Below are 23,843 nucleotides of genomic sequence, written 5' to 3'. Positions count from 1 at the left end.
TGCTGATTCGACGCAGTTGGATTGACAGTCCTCACTACAGTCTTAATCATCCTTATACGATTTTGCAATGCGAGCATGAAACTATGAGATGGAACCTAATGTTCTATATTAAGTGCTTTATACACGACTCTTCGGCTTCGCAGAGTCCAATCGACTTTTTTGTCCGTTTTCTTTTGGTTTATCGCAGATGTTTTAGAACATTTTGGTCATTATGAAAAGTATGGTGTAGTTGAGTGTGGTGTAGGCGACAGTGGCGCCGGTCTTCAACAGAACCGGGGTTCAGATCCCATCCGAATTGACCCAGCCTTAGTGAGGACTGACTATCCAACTGCGTGGTATCGACAAGTATAGTTAGTCAAGCCATTCGATGTTCGGCATGACCGTAGAGATCGTTAAGATAATTCTTCTTATAATAAGATTATTCTTCTACATCTGCTTGGCGCAGCGTCCTACTATTAGGTAACGACTCCCATCGAATGTCTTACTAGAGTTGTTGATACCACGTAAAGTTGAATACTTAGTCTTCACAACGGGGGTTCGGTTCGGATAGGGTTATAGCCCCAGTCCTGTCGCATCTACCACCGGACACGTACCTAGTGAGATGAGAACCTACCAATATCCCAGAGGATAGAGTAGACGAAGAAGACAATTATTAAACTATAAAATAATAAAAATTAAAAAGATGTGTTGTTTGTTGAAATCAATATTGAACTTTTGAACACGTTCACGAACAAAAACCTTGCAGCCAGCGCTTCAATCAACCAGCGAAGGTCATTTAGTCACTAATCTAACCCTAAATTCGATCCTTCAGCCGCTCCGGTAAAATAATCCCGCTCCATTACCCCATAATCCATGACCTCACAATCAACTTCTCCACATCAACCACGACCCACTGACGACTCCCAAGGGTCTATTTCATTTTGAATTATGAAGCCCATTCCCGGGTGCGTCTGGTTTGCGTGAAATCATTGCCAACACGTAACGGCAATACCATGACAACCGATGCCAGCCCTACACGGACAGGAGCACCAGAACTTTTGCAAGGATGCTGAGGGAAAACGGCTGGCTCCCGACACCACGCAGACTGCATGGAAACAGGACTAAAGAAAAGGGGACGACAAGGATCGCAAAATCGCCAACCTTTCATCATCACCACCGCGCGCGCAATGGATCGATATAATTAATGTTTTAAAAAATATGAATTCTCTCCGCGTCGTGAAGGGTGTTTGTCGTTTTTGGGTGCTGGAACGTAAACCAGTTGTTTCTTTGTGGCTTGTTGTTGTGGTCGCTTTTTTTTGTTGTTGTCCGATCCGTAGCGCATGGGGTAATAAATATTTAAAGGTCGGCCGTCATCTGTGGTTGATGAAGGCAAACAAAATATCGCAGCCCAGACTTGATGCATCAAAAGAAGAAAAGGGTCTACTTTAAAAGGGGACAAAATAACGCTTTAAGCTGAATGCTTTTACCATTTCGCTTCTTGACACAATACACGTACACTAATGAATAGGAATGTGGCACTAATGTGTGTAAGCATTGACATTTTTATACGAAACTAATGCACTTTGCTGATTTCCGTGCAGTGTGGCGGGTTCGGTGGGGAATCGTTCAGCCACTTTCCGCTGGGCATGGTGCGACCAAAACTGCTCATTTGACTACGAACACCGTCCGCTTTACGCTCTACGCGATGAAGTGCCATTTGCCACAATTCATCGAAAAATCGATTTCAAAGTCCTTCAGCATCAGCTCCGGGAGGAGTGAAGCAGAGAAACACAGTCGCGGTGGGAAAATGCGACAAAATGGTGCTGGTTTTTCACGTGCAGACTTCTCGGTTCGTTCGCAACCGTTTTGATGAAACGGATGGCCAGGTTGGAAGGAATCGCATCCAATCCACGTCGATCGATAGTAGCACGTAACGCGACACTCGCGACAACGACACGTACGACACACGCTCATCCACCGCACAGCATCAACGTGCCTTTTCCATTCGCCCAGTCACACAACGACAACGGTGCTGCGAGATGATGTTGGAGATACGTACCGAAACGATCGTAAAACGTGGTTTGGCCCACTCTGCCATGCCACCCCGAGCGCTCGATAGCGTGAAAATAGGTTTTAATAAAATTAAATTAAACATTATCACCATTTCATTCTCGATTCTGGTCCATTGTCACCGTCTTTTAGTGGTGCCATTTGTGTCGCCGAAGAATCCAGACTGCGCTGCAGGCGACGTGAACAGCATTGGAGCTGCGAGCGTACAAATTTTGGGGGACTTAGGGGACGAATATCGTAGGAAATGGACGAATGTGGAAATGTCGATTTTACAGTGTAAGGAACGTGTAAAGGGCGTATCTCTGTAACTGTCCCATTCGCTAGAGGCAATTCTGTGCGCTACAGAATGGCACGAAATGTGTACTTTGCAGTGGGAAATGTTTGAAATCCTACGGCAGGCTAAGGCACGACGATCAGCGCATTGCGAATAACTGGGATGATGTCGTTTGAATGTAAAATACATGGAATAAAAACAAATTTTATAGTATTGTGTAGCAGTTATCATGGAGTTTTAGATTTAACATTTTGTCTCTGTCGGTTATGCTGTGGGATAGTTTTTAAAAAGACTTTAATTCTGTCAGCCTAAGCTACATGGCCTGTGTGTTCTATTTCAATAAGAACAGTTGCGATTTACTTCATAAATGTTGTAAATAAAGTAAATTGAATAAAAATGTACATAAAAAACATATATAAATAGATTTATAAAAATATATAAATAATAAAAAATATAAGATTACAATGTCACTTAACCGAGCATGCCCTGGATAAGTCAAAATCCAATGAGGAAATGCCTTGTGAAATTTGTAATTAGTCAATACAGGCTCTGTTGGCCTGTATTGACTGTCATCTGTCATCTTGCTGTCATCTGTCATCTTGAAATTAAATAAAAAATATAGAATGTCCCTTGTGAAACAATTTAAACGCTTTTGATCTTATTAAACAGCAACTTTGGAATAAAAAAATATAATTTAAAAACTTTATAATAACTAAAGAATAGGCCATGTAAGTTTATAAGAACATTCTAAATAATCTTGAGTACTGAATGAACTCCAAGCACCATTCGATTACACTGAAGTTTTCACCATCGCACCTTCATTATCCGTTAATGAAGTCTGAAAAATAGATCGTACACACTCTGCAATGCAGTAATCTCACACTCACACATCTGGTAAAAATTCAACCATCGTCCCATATTCAATTATGACGTTTCAATTAAGTGATCATAATTTCAATTGTTTACCATTTTAATTGCGCCACCATTAATTATCATTTTACGAACGCAAATTTACACACCGCTTGAGTAACCGTACAAAAACGCTTAAGTATTACACTTTTAATGAAACTACTCCGATGCACTACTCCGGTGCTGGGCACAAGAGCCAGAGAGTTACGCAGCGTTCCATTAAGACCGCCCGGGGCGTTGTGTGCGTTTGCGTGTAATGTAGGATGCGGTTTGGGAGTTCGATTGGTTCACATCGCTACGAGCGAACGAGACACTGGACACCCTCAGACCTAATGATCTCGATTAAGCTTTTTTCCCGCGACACTTTTCACCCAGCCTGGTGGTGCAGCTTTCAGGCTGGTAGTTCTTTTATGCTTTACGGCTATCCCGTTGGTGTGTGAGTGTGGTGCATAATGCATGGACACTAATGTGTCGTAAATTATGCGTTATCTGTGCTTTATGTCGCAATGAACACTAGAACGCGACGCGGTTTCCGCCGGTACTGTTTGTCGTTTCGTTTCGCGATGTATGCAAATTTGGCTAGTATCGCGGACTGCTAGAATGCTGCTGGCTCTGTAGCACGTTTATGCAGTGTTTATGAGGTGGGAATTTAATTTATAATACGGTACAGGCAGCGAGCAATGTAGGATTAGCACCATATCGTATGGAATAGCAGTGCATAATAGCCAAAACGATTACAATCGCTAAACATTTGCTCGCAAACCTACGAGGTTAGCATTAAATGGTGGCGTTTGAATTAAGTGATCCAATAAATTTGAATTTGAATTATACTGCGTTGTAATGAGAATAATAAAAAAAAAATCGGTATCCTCGATCGATAAGTAACATAATTACATGATAATGGTTAAAAGTGGATAAAAGTGTATGACATAAAATGCGGACTTTGAGATTTGCAATGAATTTCGGCCTGAATTTACATTTGTATGTCGTACATTTATTTTTGTATTGTTTCGATATCAAATCAAATTCGAAACGATATATTCCCGTTTGATTTCTTATTATATTTTGCTCGATATCTTTTCCTAAGATTTTTAGAGCATCATGTGGATCAAAAGGATCTTCACTTTACGCTCAACTAATACACAATTGGTCCACTACGACAGCCAGATCATCCTCTACGTTTTACAATTCGAAGATCGAATACAAAGGATCACTTGATCGATATAATATCAAATGATCTGCTGTTTATTTGTTGAAGGTGGAAAACATTCGATAAATTTTGACTTAAAGTCGTCAAGAATGCATCTCGTTATCTCGCAATCATACATTTTTAACTATGTGGAAACATTATAATGTAATTGTGAATTTAATAAACTAAAATTGTGTGAAAAATTGGTAACTTTTTAGCTAATTTTAATGGCGATTCAACACATTTGTTAATTTCTTTTCTCATTCCTATCGCAGCAAAATAATTTGATGATTTTGATGAAGAAAAAGAGTTATTGAAATAGATTACTTTCCAGGATTTTATGTGACGTTTTAATATCGTTTTGAAATTTATTCTTTTTAGGATAATGTTTTTGCAATTTAAACGTTTTTTTTTTATTTATTGTTGAGTATGACGGCTCGTCGCCGTCATACTCGCCGTCAAGCAATTTAAACATGTTAATGTCTTTATCATATTCCACACAAAAACCAACAAAAGTAGTATGTTTGCTAATAATGCTATCACACAGTGAACATCGATTTACACACACAGACATACAATTTACATCGATCCTTTCTTTTATTGCTTGTAAACTCACCACCCAATCCGGCTGCGTTGAGATTGTTCAGCATATTTGCTGAGAAGTTGCGTATCGATAGCGCCGACAGTTTGACCGTTTGTGTTCCAGCGATGGAAAACGTTGCTTAGCATAAGCTGGAAAACTGGTTCTCAGTAGTTGAACACATCCTGAACTAGCTTGTTGTGTTTTTCTTTTAAAAAACTCGTTTATTATCCCTTAGTCCACTAGATGTATTCCACTTACGTTCTATCGTAACACATACAGCCCACAGCTACTTTTGTGGCTGTTTATCGTATACTTCGGTTGCACTGGAAAGCTCTTTTTGCGTCGTAAACAAGATCAGGATCAAAATCCACAATTTAAGTATGAAAATTCACTACATTCCACAGCATTGTACCACATCGAAGGGTAAAGTCGTTAGGATTACTGTACACCACTAGCATACCAACGCATCGGTATGACGTTTTCGATGCAGCAGGAACACTCGCAAACTTTTTACGTTATATCTTCCCTTATCGGTTTGTATCTTGTAAACGTAAACAAAACGGCAAACTAATTGAGAAAGTTGAAAACAAAAACACTTGTTGGGAACAATTTGCACCAAAAAGAGAAAAAAACGCACCTTACACAAACACCAACACATGCACTGCACACGCGGCCCTCGATCACAAACACCTGGCAGCCGGGCGGCCAACTCACCCTGAGACGCGCACACTCTTCTCTCACGCTTATTAATTAGGCCTTTATTAATTAAATAAGTAAGTAACAAATTAAATTCATTACGACCCCGACTGGAGGAGCAAATTATTTATCAAAACTCCTCGGCACCGGGATGTGGCCGGTGTGTTTGCCGAGCTGTGCGCACCGCGAGAGTAGTGCGAACCAAGTGCGGTGAAGATTTCGCCGTGCTGGGTGACGGGTTCCGCTTCTTGCAAGAAGTTTTGCGCCACACGCACACAGGAGCCACGGGCTTGTCAAAAGACGAGCTGGTCGGGCGTCGTCCGGATTGAGTCTGACGGGATTTCAGTCTGCTGCGGCAGCAAATCTCGACGCTCAAAACGCCTCACGCCTTTTGCGATCGGTGCAAGATTGAGGGCAGGGCACAAGCGAGAGACTGCCACGCGCGTGAGAGAGATAAATAGTGTATGTGTGTGAGTGTGAGTGTGTGTGTGTGTACGCTCGTCTGGAAGCAAGATGGGAGAGTACGCGCGGTGGTGGTTAGCCTAGGGGTTGTTTTGCACCCTTGCCATCGTGTAAAGATTACACTAAAACAGGAACTGGCGCGCGTACTGTTGCCGAAGAAACGTGTGGATTATTTTTCGAATTTCAAACTCAACACGGGAAGAGGCTGTAGTGCCCAGTGAGCACGGTGCTTGTCAACAAAGGATTGAATTGCGGCATCAATCTCGCGTGTCCATTGTTTCGGATAGGGTGTGCTTTGACATTGGAGCGAGCGAATCGATGTTTTGTCGTACATTTCGCTCTCGCAGCCGTGGTAAACTGGAAGGAAAATTCGATAGGCGTAGCTACAACGATATCAGCGAAAGCAATAGCCAGAGATCATAGTGAGCTGAGGAATGTGTGCGAGAACGAGCAGGACAGCCAGCTAGCACACATTTCCACAGCATCCTTCGTTGGTGCGACTGCGCAAAGAATCAAGCTCACGAGCACTGATTTCCCGCAAGTGCATCGATTTGTTTCCTTACGTTTTTTTGCACTTCACCAAAAGTGCATTCTATTTTCCTCACCGCCAACCGTCATTGTGTCAGTGCAGTGAGCAAAGTAAGAAGCTCTTTTTTTGTGCCGCTGTCATCTAGACTTTATTCGTTTGTAGAGCGCAGAAAAATGAGCTCATCGTATGTTTTCTAGCTTTTACTTTTGTCTGTGGTGGTCGTTTTTCTTCTGTTTTTTTTGCTGCATCACATTTATGCAGTGGCAGCAGTAGCATGACCATCATCATCATCATCATCATCATCGTTCTCCGTCATCTAGCGCTAGTCCAGGGGCAATTTGGTGAGCTTTTTTTGCTGCTGCTGTTGCTCTTAGCGATGGCATTTCGTTTTTTTGGCATCCCTGCGCTATTTCATTCCAAGCTCAGATACGTGTGCATGTGTGTGTGCTTTTTCTGTGTAGTTTTATTTTATTGCATTTGCTGGCGGGCATTTTTTGTGTTGCTTTCTTTCGTTGCATCCATTCATACAGCCCGCTAGATGGCACCGAGCGTTCCGAATGGAGGATCTAAAGCTCGTGCACCGTCAGAACCTCGTGCCTCGTACGGGTAGGATTGAAAGCCAAGTCCACAGTACACACACCAGCACGGGTCCAATGTACGGGTTTGACGTGAGTGATGATGCAAATATCTTTTACCCTGACACTGGCCGGGGAAACCGTTTTTCTCGGTGCTTTTGCGACGCCTTACGGGGCCATTTTTCAATGTGCTTCACGGTGCCTGCCGGCAGATTGCGGGAAGGCGATTACGGAGAGCAGGGTATTTCCTCATTCGATGGCGCCCGTGGCGAAGGATGGCTAGGATCAACAGTTATCCTACATGCGCATGGAGCGGCCCCCTTTCCCGCGAAGCATTGAACGGAAGGGGAAACAAAAACGGGTTGCGCAAAGCCACACACATTTGAGAAAGCCCTTGCAATTTTAATGTCACGTGACGGTGGGAGGAAGTTTCGTCAAATAGTTTTATGTTCGATTTTAATGTCGTTGCAGTGTGAATGAATTTTAGAGTGAACGGTAACAGCCTGTAACCGGATGTGCCTGTGGGGATATTGTGCCTCACCAGTGGGCACACGACATTTAAAAATGTATTTTTGTTATGGTTTTGTTTAAAAATTAGAACTTGAATGTATCTTTTGTTAGAATGAATATTTTATTTTTTCTATTTCGGTTTAAATTATTAATTGGCGATTGAATTCTGTTAAGCAACTGTGTTTTATTTTTTCTTAGGCCCCTTATGAACATCAAAAAAAAGTTTCATTCAGTTTTTTAGTTTTTTTTAGTTTTGGAAAATTAAAAACTGATTAAAATTCATATTTTTCATCACGCGGGGACGATTCTTGACTGAAATTTTACTTCTGTAGTGGAGGCTGACACAAATGTAGGCTTCTTGAGTTAATTTGACAAGTCTTAATCGACTGTTTGATGACAGTCCGAACAGAACTAATGTCACTGATCGTGAAGACACGACAGAATCGAGTATCGAAATCTATCCGGATCTCCTTATCTAGAACATCATTTGGAGAATGATCTCTTCAGGCTAATAAAAAGAGAAAAAATAAGATTTATCTAAAGATATGGAATGTTTGAGACACAGACACTGAAGGATTTTTGATTCCCCGTGTTCTGGTCTTGTCTTGTGTCCTGGAATGGCACTAAGCCCCCCGTTTCGTAAGGTTTTTTAAACGATTTACAGATACCAACATGAGATGGAGGGATGCGCCCTTCAGAAAGGCCGAAGATGCGCAGATTAAAACGCTCGACCTTGCTAATTCTAATTGAATTGCTAATTCCAAAAAAATACTAAACTAATTCTTTAAAGTTATTTGTTAAAAATTGTACATAGAATAGCATGAGGCTAAATGACTAATTATCCATTTGTTTTACCATCGCTGAGGAGTTGATAGTAAAATATTGAATATCATGTCCTTTAGAAACGCATTTATTCCTATAGAATCATAAATTAAAGCTTACTGATTTTCGGATATTTATTTAGAATTTTATTTATTTTTTATTATTATATAATATTTTTTTAAAATAATACTACGCATTCATCACAAGCGGAGTTGACAATATGGAATAGAGCCGTCATACTAAAACAAATAAATACTAAAAGAATAAAAATATTACATTTCATTTAATTATCAAGAATTGATAACATTAGTTACAAATGTGATACTTTATCTATAAATGTTAAGTACTTTACAAAGCTATGAGACAATAGAAATTACGCCAGATTTAAATCAGGTTCAAATAAGATTGCACGATTTATTTTAATGTGTACAATAAGACGTGTAAAGTTTTAGAGTTCTTTCATTTAATATAAACAACAATGAAGAAATAAAGTATAAAAATTAAAGACGTTGTGGTTGGTAAACACATATGAAGGTATAGCACTCACACATGATAAGAAACAATAAGAAACTACCGTACGAATGCACTCCATTTTTCCTCGCATTATTTATTCAAATTTCCTTTCGCTCGTAAATCACGGTAAAGTCTTACCGACCTCCGTTAGCGATCTATTACGAACCGATGCACAACAGCATTTCCCTCACTGCTCACGTACGGCACTTGCTCGCGTAACACCGGACTCACATTTATCGGCAGACTTTCCAAAAAGTTCAAGTATGCAGTTCAAGCCACGTCCCGGTCTCGGAGATCCCGAAACACCATTTCACAGAGAGCAATCCGAACAATCCGCCACGTATTTAGTTTCGATGGCCATTCGGCGATCAGTGGTGATTTATGTTTTTTTGTATCATTCTCGGCTTACCCGGTACTGGGGAATCCGCCTGCTTCCGGGCGCACGTCTTTAGGGTTTGGAATGGTGGAAAAAATGGTCGAAAAACGTAACCAACGATAGGAACCATTGCCCGGTAGGACACGGGCGGGGGATTGCCAAAAGCGCGTGCAACCAATTCGACCAAACCAAATGCTTCAATAGTCTGGTCCGGTGGTGAAACAAATCAGTCGCACCGGGGTTTTCCATTTACAGGTTCATTCGTTGGAAGACCCGTTGGAAACCCGTGGAGTCAAAAATGCAAAACACCATAAATTGGAGTGAAATAAAGAGGAGAAAAAAGAGCAAGGCGCCCCACACGTGGTGTTTTTTTTTGCCACTCACGACCGACTATTGTCGGCGATATCATTTCGGGCGATGGGAAAATTGTGCAAAACGTGAAGGAAAAAAAGTGCAAACATATAAAAAAAGAAATCAAACCCTCCACAGTCGCCGGAAATTGCACCGGAGTGGAAGGGAAAGAGAGAGAGAGAGAGAGCGAGCGAAAAGCACTAAAGCGCAGTTAGCGCAGTACCGTTGGGAAAAAGGATTTTCGCAGGGATTTGGCGCGTTCGGAAAAATTGTCGTTTTGAATGTATATTACCGCATTAATGCTTAGGTTCGGAGGTATCGGAGCACGGATTTACTGTTGAACTAGTGTGGGGGGAGCACGGGACGATGGTGGGGTGCTGGTTCACACCGGGACACGGGCATGAACAATTGACGTTGGGGCTAAGTGACAAAATCCCGCTGCAGTGCACAACGCACAGCACATTCGCCGGCAGCAGAATGGCTTTCCGGCGCGCTAGTGCGCTCTCTGCGATGCACCAAATCCTTTCATCCTTGGCGATGAAGCTCAATATGTTTTAACCTTTTTTCCGCAGCCGACCGCAACCAACAAACAGCAAGCCCTGCTGTTGGAATGCACACCGAACGCCTATCGCTGGGTGGCTGCGGTTAGAATGGCCGGGTGCCGAATGGTTTTTGGCGTCATTTTCTTTTCGAGCTTGAAACATAAACGCAGAAAAAGCTTTCATTTTTGGAGGCTATTTTTATTGCTTGATTTGTTAAGTGTTTTGTGCTGTGCTAAACCATCGCGGTAAAAGAATGGTTGTACTTCGCTTTGGTAAATGTTTCTTCGTTTGCAGCGTTGAATAACCGGAATGGATTCTGTGTGTGTGTAAAACAGCGAAACGAAACGAAAGCAAATTAAGAATTTTATTTCAGCCATTGGTGCTAAAAGTGGGAAGAAGTTTTTTTTCGGGGGAATTTTAATGTTTTGATGGGAATGTTGCCGCTATGTAATCATTCAAATGTTGTTCAATGTTGTCCTCGTGAGTGACTCCTTCAGTCAGTTCATTACATGACTTCTTTTCGAAGCAAGTATATGACAGAAAGCATAAGATACTTCGTAAGATGCGGCTCAAGAAATTATGAATTTACACAGTTAAAAAAACTATTAAAGTTCGTGGAGGAAGGAGGTTTTATCCCTAAAGCAAATTATTATTGCTTTTTTGTTTATTTTATTTAACTTTAAAACTACTTCACAAACAATATCATAACAAAGAAATATAGCACAAAACCCTGAGACACGATGGTATAAACGGCGCAGCAGGACAATGTCAAATCCCACCTAGAACGCTCTTCCGTATTCTGCATCAGCAAATCCTGAAACGAATTCACTAAGACCGAATTAGGACGCCTTAAGTTCTTTCGTGGGCGGCCTGGGCGGATCATCCGGACCGTCTCCCCGTAGTGAGGACTGACTATCCAACTACGTGGTATCGGCAGTCTAGTAAGCCATTTCTATGGCCAGCCTGACCTTAAGAGAACAAAGCGTCGAAATGGTCTTTAATTTGCTTATTAAAAGTACCTCTTAAAGGAAGTAATTTTATGCATTGTGTTTTGATGAGCAGATAGTTGGAAACTATCAAAGATGATTGCGAAACGAAAAATCTACCACTGACCAGATCTTCACTATGCGGCAAATCTTGGAGAAGATGGCTGAACAGCAGTTGAACACGTACCATCTCTTCATAGTTTTCAAGGCCCCATATGATAGCATAGCCAGGGTAAAACTTTATGGGTCCATGAGCTCTTTTGGAATTCCGGCCAAACTGATCAGGCTAGTTAGAATGACCATGGAAAACTCTCAGGGGACCCTGAGAGCTACCACCTTTGCTACCACCAAAGGCCTGCGTCAAGGAGATGGGCTCGCCTGTCTCCTATTCAACTTGGCGCTAGAGAGGGCCAACCGTGGCTCGGAGGTGGAGACTTCGGGGACCATCTTCTATAAGTCAACCCAGATCCTGGAATACGCTGATGATATAGACATCATTGGTCTGCGGCTCTCCCAAGTAGCAGAGGCCTGGCGGCCAGCCGGTCATTCTACAGCCTGAGGAAACATCTCACCTCAAAAAAGCTGTCGCGACGGCTTCCAAAAATAGACGAAGCCCTCTTAGCCTGGCTGGCCGTGTTATACGCATGGCACCGGACGACCCAGCTCAGAAAGTCCTTTTGGGCCGTCCACACGGATAGAGGAGGCGCCCAGCTTGACCCCAGATTGAGGTGGGAGGATGGCGTGGAATCATCCGCCATCAAGGCCGGGATAACGGATTGGCGGACGATGGCGCGGGATCGAGAGCGGTTCCGGACTCTGCTGCGGCAGGCCAAGACCGCAAAGCGGTTGTAGTGCCTGATAAGTAAGTAAGTTATGATAAGACATCACAAAAAAGATATGGCCGAGGCCTTCCAAACCTTCATCAAACTCTGAAAACGAAGAAAGGCTCTGTTGTGGTTACAACTCTTGCTGGGCAAAATTATTACACTCCAGCTAGTCTCTTGCGGTTGATAAATGTATTAAAAAAGGATAAATAATAATTCTACTGTCCAAGAGTGATGACAGTCCGAAGATGCTTTTGCTCGGTCACGATAAACACTATAAACAACTAAAAAACAAAATAAAAAATCTAACGCCACCCAGTTATTGGTGCCCCAATCGAATTCCAAACGAATCCTGATCAGATCGAAGCCCGTACCAAGCAACAATGATCTCGAGAAAGGCTTTCGGCATGTAGGAGGCTTTTGCTTGATCCCTACTTCTTCATATTTGTATCAGTATTTGTCACTAAAACTTAGTCAGGGAATTGCCATAATCTAAATTAAGCCTTGTTTAAAAAAAATGCTCAGGACACCTGGTTAATAATGAGTTATTAATTAAGTTGATTAATATTGATTAATTGACTGAATTCTGTTGAGGAGTGTTTTCAATAAAATAAAACAATAAAAAGTGGAAATAAAATTCAAAAACAATTTTACTTAATAAGTTGCTTTTGTAAAGTAAGATTAGTCAGTCAAGTTTGCTAACGTTTTTTATTTATCGTATTTGGATAAATTCGTCTGTAGTAGGATCGACATATTACAGTTTGGGGTGGTCTGGTGGTGATTGCGTCGTTGGTCTTTACACGACAGGACAGCAGTTCAAATCCTTTCCGGACCGTTCTCCAGAACAAGTCGATGATCGGCGGGACTTTGTAGGTCGCTAAGCCAAGAAGAAGAACGGGGTCATCTGGTGGACTTCTAGTACGTCGTCAGGCTACGAAGAAAAATAAGATGTTTTATATAACTTCGTTATGATACCTCTGTTGATAATCTCCATTCTCCCTTATCACTGATTGGCAAGATTGGGAAGATTATGCGATTGTATCAGTTTATTTGCAATTTTGTTCATTTACGGATGTATCAAGTTTACGTGCCCTAGTACGGATAAGTGTAATTTACTCTTATCAAACAAGGATCATTATACAAACGAGCGCAATGCTGTGTGGCCCAAGAGGACTTCATAGGCAAACAAATACTATAATTGTGATCAGTGGCAGATGATGAAAGCATGAATAATCCTCTCTCTGAACAAAGACAAAACAATTAAGATATCCTATTTGATTAAAACGCAATCCTAATTCTCATTAAAGTTATCGGACTGCATTTGAAAACATTGACGATTCTTCTACTTATGGTAGATTTATTGTTATCCATCGATTACAAGTGTCCCTTTTCGAAATCTACGCTGGCATCATTCGCGGATCAAGCTATTTGGAAGTTCTAATCGGAATGGATATCAAGGAGGAAGGGAAGATGGAGTTTTTTTTTTCGTTTATTTATAGAGGCTTTAAGTCTCTAAGACTACATTCGTCTTTGTCCCAAGGGTCCCAATACAAGCTCCTAACATGGGCTCCCTTTTACAAGACGAAGCTTTGACGAGAGATTTACCCATCCTATGTGAGGTCCATTAGCTTCCGTTAGTCCCTAAGACCAGCGGTTTTTGTTTCCGGAGTGGCTCACCTGACCTGACGGTGAGCAATGGGCCAACTCCTCCCATAGGTTATATCAAATCAGATTCAGAGAAGGATGGAGTCTTCTTTCTTAATTTATTCTAAAAAAAAGAACAAACTTGCAAAACAGCAATGATTCTTAAGAAAAGCTTGTTTTTCCAACTAGAAAAACAAAATACAGATTCAATTTTTACGATAATATTTATTTATCAAGTCTTACACATTTCTTTGCGGCTATTTTTAATTGTTCGATAATGTGTTGAGAAAACAATTCCCCCTTATCACTGATTGCTCTGTACGAATCACATGATATTGTTCGCAAAAAACAACAACGCCTTTAAACAAATAAATAGAAACTTAGTAAAGTCAGTCGTTTTTATATTTACCACCGATTGGTGCACGATCCTGCGAGCCGATAAGGTTTATTCGTCACATTAGAATAAGAAACAAACGCGACTAGTTCGCACGCTTTACGGTACGGTTATTGGTGCGATTTAATTTAGCCGCTAATCCAACCGTGTCCGTCTGAACCTGAACAACACACCCCGACCGATCACGAGTGTTCCCCCCCGGGGGGAGGCTTGCAAGGTAGCATAGCAACTTCAGCCTCAGGCGCCGTGCCCATGCCGTGCAGTTTGGCTTTTTGTTCGTTACACCACCCGGCACACTGGCAGTATTTGGTCAAAGGTAACTCTACCAACCCCTCCCCTGCCCATCTCCCGAACGGCTCTGTACCATGCCACGGTTGGATGATCGACTCACGATCGACCGCGCTAGCTCGCAACATGTGGCGTACCGATCGATGGTGTCCAGCGGTGTGTCGTGTGTATCGTTGGTAAACATGGTGGCCTTTTTGTGTGTTTGCTGGTACTCAAGATGGAAGCGCTGCGATCCAAGCGCCATGTTTGGATCGATCGCGCAAAAATACAATTATCGTTCGTTAGCACCTGGCTCGGCCGAGATGGGCTTTTTTTTCGGGAAATGTGTCCCGCCGATCGCACCCGCGGCTACGGTTTTCATGCGCACGGTGGAAAGTTTCGTATCGCACAAATGTGCGCCAGGCCCGTGTGTTGAGTTACAGTGTGTTGTTTTGTATTTGATCGTCCATGTTTGACGCACTATTCTGACGGTTTCGGTTTCAAAAATACCGCTTGCTTTTGGGACTTGAGCGTAATCCCGGGCCCAAAAATAGACAAAGCTTCACCGTTTAGTAATAGTTGAAATAGTCACACTGCTGGAACGAACCAAAGCTTACTTGGTTTGGACGGGACGGGATGATTGGTCGCTGTTTTGTCGAGAGAAAAAAAATGTGTCAACACTCAAAAGCCATTCCGGTACCATCTGCTTCGTGCAAGACGTATGCAGTCAAGCGAAGCTGCGAAAAATCGAATGGATTTTTCCATTTGTCAAGCGTTTGACCTTTGGAGGATAAATTGAGTTTTTTTTTTCGTCATATTGTGCTACAAATAGTGCGAAAAAACCCACGAACACGATCAAAGGGTTGATTGTGGATAAGGAGTGTTCCTGAGCTTCATAAACGTTTATATTTCATTTGCGCTTAAATGATGCTTCAATAGAGCGACGCGAAATACCTCATGAACAAAATGATCATAATTTGCTGAATTGATGTGGAAAATTCGGTGGTAAGGCTAGAACGAAACCGATCTTCACACGGCAGGATCGAGGTTCAAATCCCATTCGGGCCGTTCTCCCGTAGCGAGGACTGAATAACCAACTACGTGATATCAGCAAGTCTAGTAAGCATCTCGATGGCTGGCATGACCTTAGAGGTCGTTAAGCCAAGAAGAAGAATGATTAATTTTTATGAACAGCAGGGGTTTCTCGCTGATTGCACCAGAAGTGCAGCATTAAACAATTCACCTAATGGTAGGTCATTAATTAAAGAAAAGAGGACTTTGTAATTCCAGGTCAAGTAATTGCAAAGTCTTCTTCTTTCTAGTTTAACGACCTAATGTAGCTGTAGAAACCATTGTAAGGTTTGGTACACTGGTCTTATGACAAAAGACTGGAAGCTTGAATTGAAAAATCAGTTTCACAATAGATTTTTGATTGATTGGTTTAAAATAAAAATATTTCAATCAAAATATCTGAAAGTAACTAATGGAAAATACAAAGAAATATTTTACATGAAACGAACAAACGAACAATTCATGAATTTTGCATCCTTTGTGATTTTGCCGAACTCTTGAAAACTCTTTTTCAAGTTCAGCCAGTAAATCAACCATATCTTTACTGATATTTTACATATTCTGTTATTATGTCAAAAAATGAAAAATATATGTAGTTTTTAAAAGAAAACATTTCTCAAAAACATATTTTCCCAGCAACAACAAGAACGGTGGTCCAAATAGGCGCTCGCCTAGTGGCTCGACAGCTGCCTTCAGTGGCGGATATATCCCCTCGATATAATGGAAAATCTTTATATCTAAGCGGAATGGAAATTGAGAACCCTTATCACATTCCGCAAGGGGAGGTTCATAGTGGATTTGGAGCGACTTACCAGATCGGGGCCTCCACGGCCGCTTACTACGCGTACCGTACCGGCACAGGCTTCTTCATGTAAGCCTCGTGAAAGAAGTTTCGTAGTAGTAGCGCAGTAGCGTAATAATATTGAAGCGATATAGAAATTCATTAAATTTGACTACTAGTATGTCATTTCCCTTTATGAAACCATTCTATTCTACTTTTTAACTGTGGCAAAGGTGCGCTGCAACTACGATGTAATCAGAATGTATGATTTTATAATTCATGATAAATCATCTGGGAAACCCTGTATTTATATAATGCTTTCAAACTTCACACAAATTGTTGTCAATTTAACATTTTGCCTATTTGACTATTTCAATTAATGTAATGTGATATTCACAACACGACCAGATCGCCCCTTAACAATTAAAAAAAATGTATATTTATTATCATTATTTTTTAAGCATTATCAGTAGATCATCAATAACATATAAATGCTTTATTTCGTTCCTAGTATACATTATTGGTACGTATGAATTTAAGAATACCATCCGACTTGGGCGTTCTCCAGCAATAAAATACAAGTATTTTTACTTTATATCAATTATTAATAGCTGATAAATTCATAATTTGGTTCTTAGAAATAATTATTGATACGAATGAATTTAATAACTGCATTTGGTGAAATCAGATTGAACTATGGACCGTTACAAAACGAGAAAACTTCTCACAATTAGGAATACAACTTGATCACCCGTAGCTGCAAGTGGGAGGATGCTCCGGACGGGAACTGATGACGGTTCCTCCGAGTTAGCAACGGGCATTGCTGTCATTTCTAGCATCAACTTTCAACATTTGTAATTAAGGGGAGATCATTCAAAGGGTAATCTTATAAGCAGATTTTTCATTGAAACTATGTAATCAATTTTATATTATTGCTGTTCTCTTTTCATTCACGTTGGGAATGTTTTAACAACTTTTTTTGTTATTATGGGGTTGATAACAAACTAATAATATTACAAATACAGCTATGTGATGTGTCTCACATAAGACAAAAATGAAACAAATTATGGAAAAAAAGCAATTGATTTACGTGCATATTCATTCATACATTTTCCTTGTACTTTTCCTGGCATTTAGTTCCCGTTTGTATGGCGCGATAAACAACAAAGTTGTAAACAAAGTACAAAATGAAGCTTATTAACTATTTTTTCTCGCTTCTTCTTTTCATTTCATCCTTTGAACCCTAACGCGAGCCTCAAATAGTTGATTAAACCGTTCATTCATCTGATCCTCCGCCGGCAGTGCACTACCTACCCGCGGGAAAAGGTCCGTTAATTAGCATCATCGATCGACTTTACCAGAAGAAGATGTGAAACGGAACCACGGCCATACACCGTGCAGATGAACCCAAGTGCATCCGTGCAGGCGGGGAAAGCGCATCGGCACCGGTACCAGCGAAGATGAAAACCAGCAGTGTGGCACCGAACCGAACGAACTTCACCATTAAGATGACAGTGTCAGATCAACTGAGCCTCCGTCCGTTTTTCCTGCAGCAAGAACAGCCGTGTCGAGCCAGGTTTCCGGTTTGTGTTGGTTGGTTGTGCAAATGAATGATTAGAATTTAATTAAACCAATGCTTTCCATGGGGCCCGGTTAGACTCACCCCGCATCGCCGGATCTGGATCCCCGATTGATCAATGTTTTCGGTTACAATTTCAAAGTCTGTGGCAGCGGGAATGAAATGATGAATGGTTTTGTAATAAATGTCACACAACCTGGCAGAAGCAAGCAAGGTTGTCAGGGCAACCGAGAGAAGGCTCATCCGTCATTTTTCGAACGAGGTGACATTGTGTTTGCAACGGGTGTTTAGTGTAATCGTACATCACAAGATGGAGAATTGTGGCAGTGATGGTGACCGAATCACGGATTTGCATAACAAAAACGACTTGCGGTGTTATTAGATGTTTTAGAGGTTTGCCTCGCTTTCTTTCTCTGACTCTGAGTGCATTAACGCAAATGGTTTTGTTTTGTAAGCCACCTGTCAACGCGCCTGTCAATCTCGCCCATACCGATACACTCATTTAGAGGGAGCGCCGTGAGTGGCAAGGGTGATAGCTTTTTTTCTTCGAATAATTCGATCATTTTCGAGCAATTCTGTTTGGCGAATAGGAAAATTGTCCAGAATGAGTCTACCATGCGTGCACAAAATTCAATATCAAATCACAATTCCTTGCTAGCAGTAAGCTTCACCGAGCTTCAAATACTAATTTCTATTGCATTATTTTGATCCTGGAATGCGTTTCAAAATGAATATGTTCACCAGGAAGGTCTTGCTGTTTGATCTACACCTAAATTTCTGGTCCTCGTGCAGCAAATATTGAGTATTCAATGTATTTTATGCAGCCTGTGCAACCTACCGAGCGATGCGATTTATCCCGAAAGCTGCAATTAATTTTCTATCGAACTCAAATTTATAAAGCACTGTGGAATGCATTTCGTCCCTACGATTGATTTGAAACGGGGGGTATTGCCTGGTACTTCTCATCATTAGAGGATGCTTTTTCCCGGAGAACACCAGACACCAGAGCTAGGAGAGCGTTGCAGGTGGACTCCAAAGTGGAGAATCGAACTCGAGTTATGAATATTTCTAACATGCTTTGCTGGAATATGAAATAGCACGAATTGCACTTCGTTATCGGTGTGGCACACTATATTCTCCATCGATCAAGCCAACCCGGTATCAGAATTCAATCAAACATTCTATTCCACCGATCCTCTCAATTCCTCCCCCCCCCCCCCCCCCCCCCTGGGAATGGGGGCCTTAATCTTCGATAAAGGCTCAATTGTGGAGAATTGTAACAAAAAAAGCTGGCCATTTCCATTTCCCGGCGCTTACTGGGTTGCATTTGATTCGCTGCGAAGCTTCACGAAGACGAGCAGCCAGCCCCAACCGGCCGTAGCCAGAAAGCCAATAACATTTCAATCAGTCGCTGTTGAATTTCAAAAACAAGCTTTCCCATTCCCCAGCTAGTCACTCCAAACTGAACGGTCCTCAGCTCACGGCACGCTGGTTGTGCTGTAGGGCGAAGGGGTGCAAAAAAGGTGAATTCGAAACATTTTTAATATCCAACGTTTCCATCCTCGAAAACCCTCTTCAAACCCGCTTGCTGCGCTCCATGCTCCCGCGTGCTCCATCCGGTTCCGTTTTTGCCGCGTGCCGGAGTGTTGCTGCTACCGGGCAAGGAATTTAGCTTCATTTTCGAGCGCTTGGGGATGAGAACGGGAGTTCCCAGGATACCGAACTTCAGGCCAAACCAAAATGAAACAACCCCGGAGCTCACCATAGAAACCGCATTCCTGGTTCCCGGTTGGTACACTCGCAAACTATCCGCAAAATTCCCCGGAACGTACCCGGTGCGCCCTTTTTTGCGTCCAGGCAATTTGGACGTTTCAGTGAGCCTTGTTCCGTGTTTCGTGGTGAATGAGTCCTTCTGCTAGTGCTGTTCCCAGATTAAAAAAGAGGGGGAAGATTTTTCGACGACGCAGCCCCTTTTATCACAGCTCCAGGCCACGTGCCTCTGCACCTGAGAACTTTGGGAAATATTAATAAAACACACTATTTAGATAAAACCATTCGAATTCACAAATTCACCACCTAATTAAATGCACGTGCCGGGAAAATTCAATCAATGCCGAGGATGGGCCTGTACGATCAGGCCGAAAGGCTTGTGCGACAGTAAGCCTCGCGAGAATGTGCCACGCGGAAAAAAAGGTAAAACTCATCTCATCTCTTAGCAGAACATCTTCTTCATCATAGTCGTTTTTTTTTGTTGTCGAGTGAAAATCCCAAAAACCCCGAGATAAAAACAACGCTTCTCCTGAAGTAGTCTTCAGGACTCTGTGGTAGCACTTTTGCTACCTTTTCACGACCTTTCCGGTGGCCGGTGGTAGGCTGCCGCTACGTTTTTCACGCAATAAAACGGCAACAATGTTTGTAGCAACGTGTTCGGCAGGTCCTCCCGGTGCGGGTTGAAGGATTCTTTAGATCAAAGCCGCCATAACCGGGTGCCATCTCGCGAGCCCACCGAAAGCGGCATCATAAAACCCGTTTTTCTATGGTTCCGTGTTCTAATGTTTAGGGGCGTTTGTTGTTCCGCGTTGCTGCCGAACAGGCTCTACGCAATGGTCGGCGTACCTCACACAGGAAAATGGACCACAGACCTCAGAGGGCCACCATTTATTGTTCAGCCACCCAGTCGGGTTTAGCTTTTAGATGGTTCCGTTTTTATTGTTCAGGTGCACGAGAATTGACCAGGATGTTTGTATGGATTGCTCTACAAGGAGTGAGACATCACGCGCGTACACACACACGTGCACTCATACACACAGTGAAACGTGATGAAAGGCAGTTTCCGGACCGATATTGAGCCTCATTACAGTTAGCTACTGCCAGGCTGGCGGCTACTACAAACGATCGGCTTTGAATGAAAGTAAAACTGTAAACGGCTGGCCAGTTAGAGCAGCGCTTGATTGTGCAATTAAGGCTAATGTGTGGTTTTATTATCACCGTTGAACGACGGCAGGTCAACAATTAATCGATTTGCCTGTTAATCGATTAAACGAGGACCTAATGTTAGCGCATTTCCCGGGGGAATTTTTTGTGTGGTATTTTTTGCATTATTTAAAATCCATTTTGACGCCAAGAATGGTTTGTTAATATTGTATTTAAAGAACAATATTTCTAGAAAGATTTCCAGGATTAATAATCGGGGTTGACTGTAACCATAATCAGATGCTCTGGAGAAGACTCTGGCTCTCGAGTGGTTCGGCGCAATCCGCCACGAAGTACACGCACTCGAGAGGACGGAAACACTGATGTCAAGTACTTGGAAGGATGATATGAATCGGAGACATTTATTTGAAAGTTTTTGTAGAGAAACATAAAAGCGTTTGCTTTGTTTTTGTACAATAGCTGCTGTTTGGTAGTGTTTTATTTATTTTGTTTTGATTTTAAAAACAACAATTAACTATGATTTGTCCTCCTTGTAATAAAAAGGACATTGGAGGTATTCTATGAGCTTAATACATACTCTTCCCAGTCTTTGATAGGCAATAAAGACATGAGAACAACATTGAACAAGCCAGCATGATTGTGATTTAGGTTCATCTACTTCTATAATTTTGTTTTATTTACCTATTTTTATTGCTACTATCGTTCCTTGAATGCTTAAAAAATAATTTGATGAAATATAAAATACAGACCAAAGAAAACCATGCATAGAATAAGAAACCTATTCACCATATACGCAATAAGAATTAAATAAAGCCACTTACTAACTAGTTTACCTTGAAATTGATGCCATCTTAATGCCATCAAATAAGCATAAATATTTATTAAAAGTAGAGCATTGTACATTAATTACAAACATTAAAATAACAGATTTTGCAAGGATCTATAAAAGCTATAATATCCTACGCTTTTTCAATTTCGAAGGCACACGCTGTGCTTCAGAAGCGTTTTGAAAAGCTTCAAGAAATCTGTGTTGAAATATTTCAAAGCTAGGAAAGAAAGATGAAAAGATATCGTCAAAGGTTGTTTGTTGAAAAATTTCAGATTCGTAGAATGTTGCACCATTATGACATATTATTATAGCTTATTTTAATGTGTAGTTGTCTTTGCTTTCCACAAGCGGCGCTAGTATAAAGAAAAGAGAAAGCAGGAATGTGAATTTTCTGGGTTTTAATTCATGATAGGTTTTTTACCTAGTTAATTAATAAGCATTTTTATAATTTAAAAAAAAAGTTTTCGAGCGCTTAAATCATTCGACTAAATGTTGTAATAAATATATAAATAAAATTTAAACTTAACATTAGTTTCAACTCTTTATTTTAAACACACAGCTTCATTTCTTCATAAGTTATGGTTAGCTGGCACAAAACCAGCAGCATAATTAGCATCATTTAGTATAGTTACACCTTTTAACCATCTGTTACGTCACACCAGCCATCGAATGACGCATTTTCTCACTAAAAAAGAACGGTTCGAATGGGATTTCAACCAAAGACAGCCTTTGGTTATTTTTTTAAATGATGTTTTGAAGTTACTGGACTTAAATGATAAAAAACATCTCGTTTCAACATTTGTGTTTGCATGAATTCAAAAACAAAACAATAAAAACCCTAACACTCGGTTAGCTAAGCTCAGGCAAGACCCACGCCGTATGGATGATTTTGCTATTCAGAGTGGTGGATTAGACTGATCCTGTCTTACAATACAAGTTTTTTTTTTTTTTGCTCGGAAGCCGCAAGACAATGTGGCGTCATTTCACACCTCGCAGCAGCAGCATTTCCGGCAGTGTTGTGCGTCTTTTCAAACCGTCGTAGCGTGACACATCTTTTACAACTAAACCCAAATGTAAGAAGCATAGCTTGAGAGAGGTTGTGGTAGGTTCCATGGAGAACAATAGTGTCGAATTTGAATCCGATTTGAGTGAATGTTTGCAATGCTTCTCGAGGAGTCGCGAGTGTGCCGGATGGCATCGATCGTCTAGGTAACAGCTTAATGTGCGAACAGTAGCGGTACTGAGGTTAAGCTACAAACGATGCTAGCCGTTCACATCAGCAGGAGCGCATCCTGCTTAGGAGGTTGAGGAAATATTATTATGATAAACCCTGAGAAAAAAGGCTCAGAAGCAAGTTCAATATAGTGACACAGAAAGATATGATCATGAGATATGCTTTATCCTTCATTTAAATGACCACCTACTCCGATATGTTTTGCACTATTAATTCTTAATAACATTTGATACAATGGCGCTACGAAACACATGGAATGATGCACATTTTATCTGGACAGATGTCGATGCTTCTTAATGTCGATCTCCATACCATACGCCTGCGACTCTATCAGATTATGTTGAAGAGCAGTTTGGTCATCGACGCGTCCTTTCATCAGCAAGTGAAACAAACTAAATGAATAGTAATTCATACAAAGTATGTCAGGATGTCTTTAAACTTTTCGAAATTCCTGTAGTTTTGCGGAGTGTGTATGAGATTTTCATATGATCGCTCGCACGTTCTTTTCGTAGCGCACAACTCATGCCCTCCCGATCACACTTTCCGGGTGTGGTAGGCCGGGTACGTTACCGTTGTTTACTTTATTCGGTACAAAAAGGTTATGATCCAGACGATCGTTGACTATTGACTATTTCATAAATTGTTGTCGTGTGTGGTGAACCGATCGATCCAGGTGCGAATGGTTACTGAGCTGCCTAAAATGTGTCCTTTTCCACAATATAACTGGAAATAGTACCAGTCGCTATTTTGACTTAAGAAGCGAAAAATTTGGTTTACGAAATCTAAAATCATAACTGGCGACCTTGCCGTTGGCAGAATGTCTGGGTTAAATGCTGCAATAACCTTACAAGGTTATAGTGGCTTTCTGCTCCATCCGTTTTGTAGGCGTCAGGGTCGCCAGCGACAACATTAGATCACTT

The 23,843-nt window shown here is 41.4% G+C and overlaps 2 protein-coding genes across 5 annotated transcripts in view; both read right to left on the bottom strand.

Moving 5' to 3' along the window:
• LOC126562400 (homeobox protein orthopedia) overlaps nucleotides 1–5,187 on the bottom strand; it is a 42,331-nt gene extending 37,144 nt beyond the window's left edge. For all 4 annotated transcript variants that reach the window (XM_050218905.1, XM_050218908.1, XM_050218907.1 and 1 more), the window contains exon 1: nucleotides 5,038–5,187. In XM_050218905.1, coding sequence (XP_050074862.1) covers nucleotides 5,038–5,071 — 34 coding nt within the window. In that variant the 5' untranslated portion in view covers nucleotides 5,072–5,187. The remainder of the gene's footprint in view (nucleotides 1–5,037) is intronic.
• Nucleotides 1–23,843, bottom strand: part of LOC126562961 (charged multivesicular body protein 5) — a 225,250-nt gene that overhangs the window by 40,360 nt on the left and 161,047 nt on the right. The window lies entirely within an intron of this gene.

This window comes from Anopheles maculipalpis, chromosome 3RL, assembly GCF_943734695.1.
Source record: "Anopheles maculipalpis chromosome 3RL, idAnoMacuDA_375_x, whole genome shotgun sequence".
In the NCBI taxonomy this organism is placed as follows: Eukaryota; Metazoa; Arthropoda; class Insecta; order Diptera; family Culicidae; genus Anopheles; species Anopheles maculipalpis.
The sequence above is the reverse complement of the archived record's forward strand: the minus strand, read 5'-3'. Positions and strand labels throughout refer to the sequence as shown.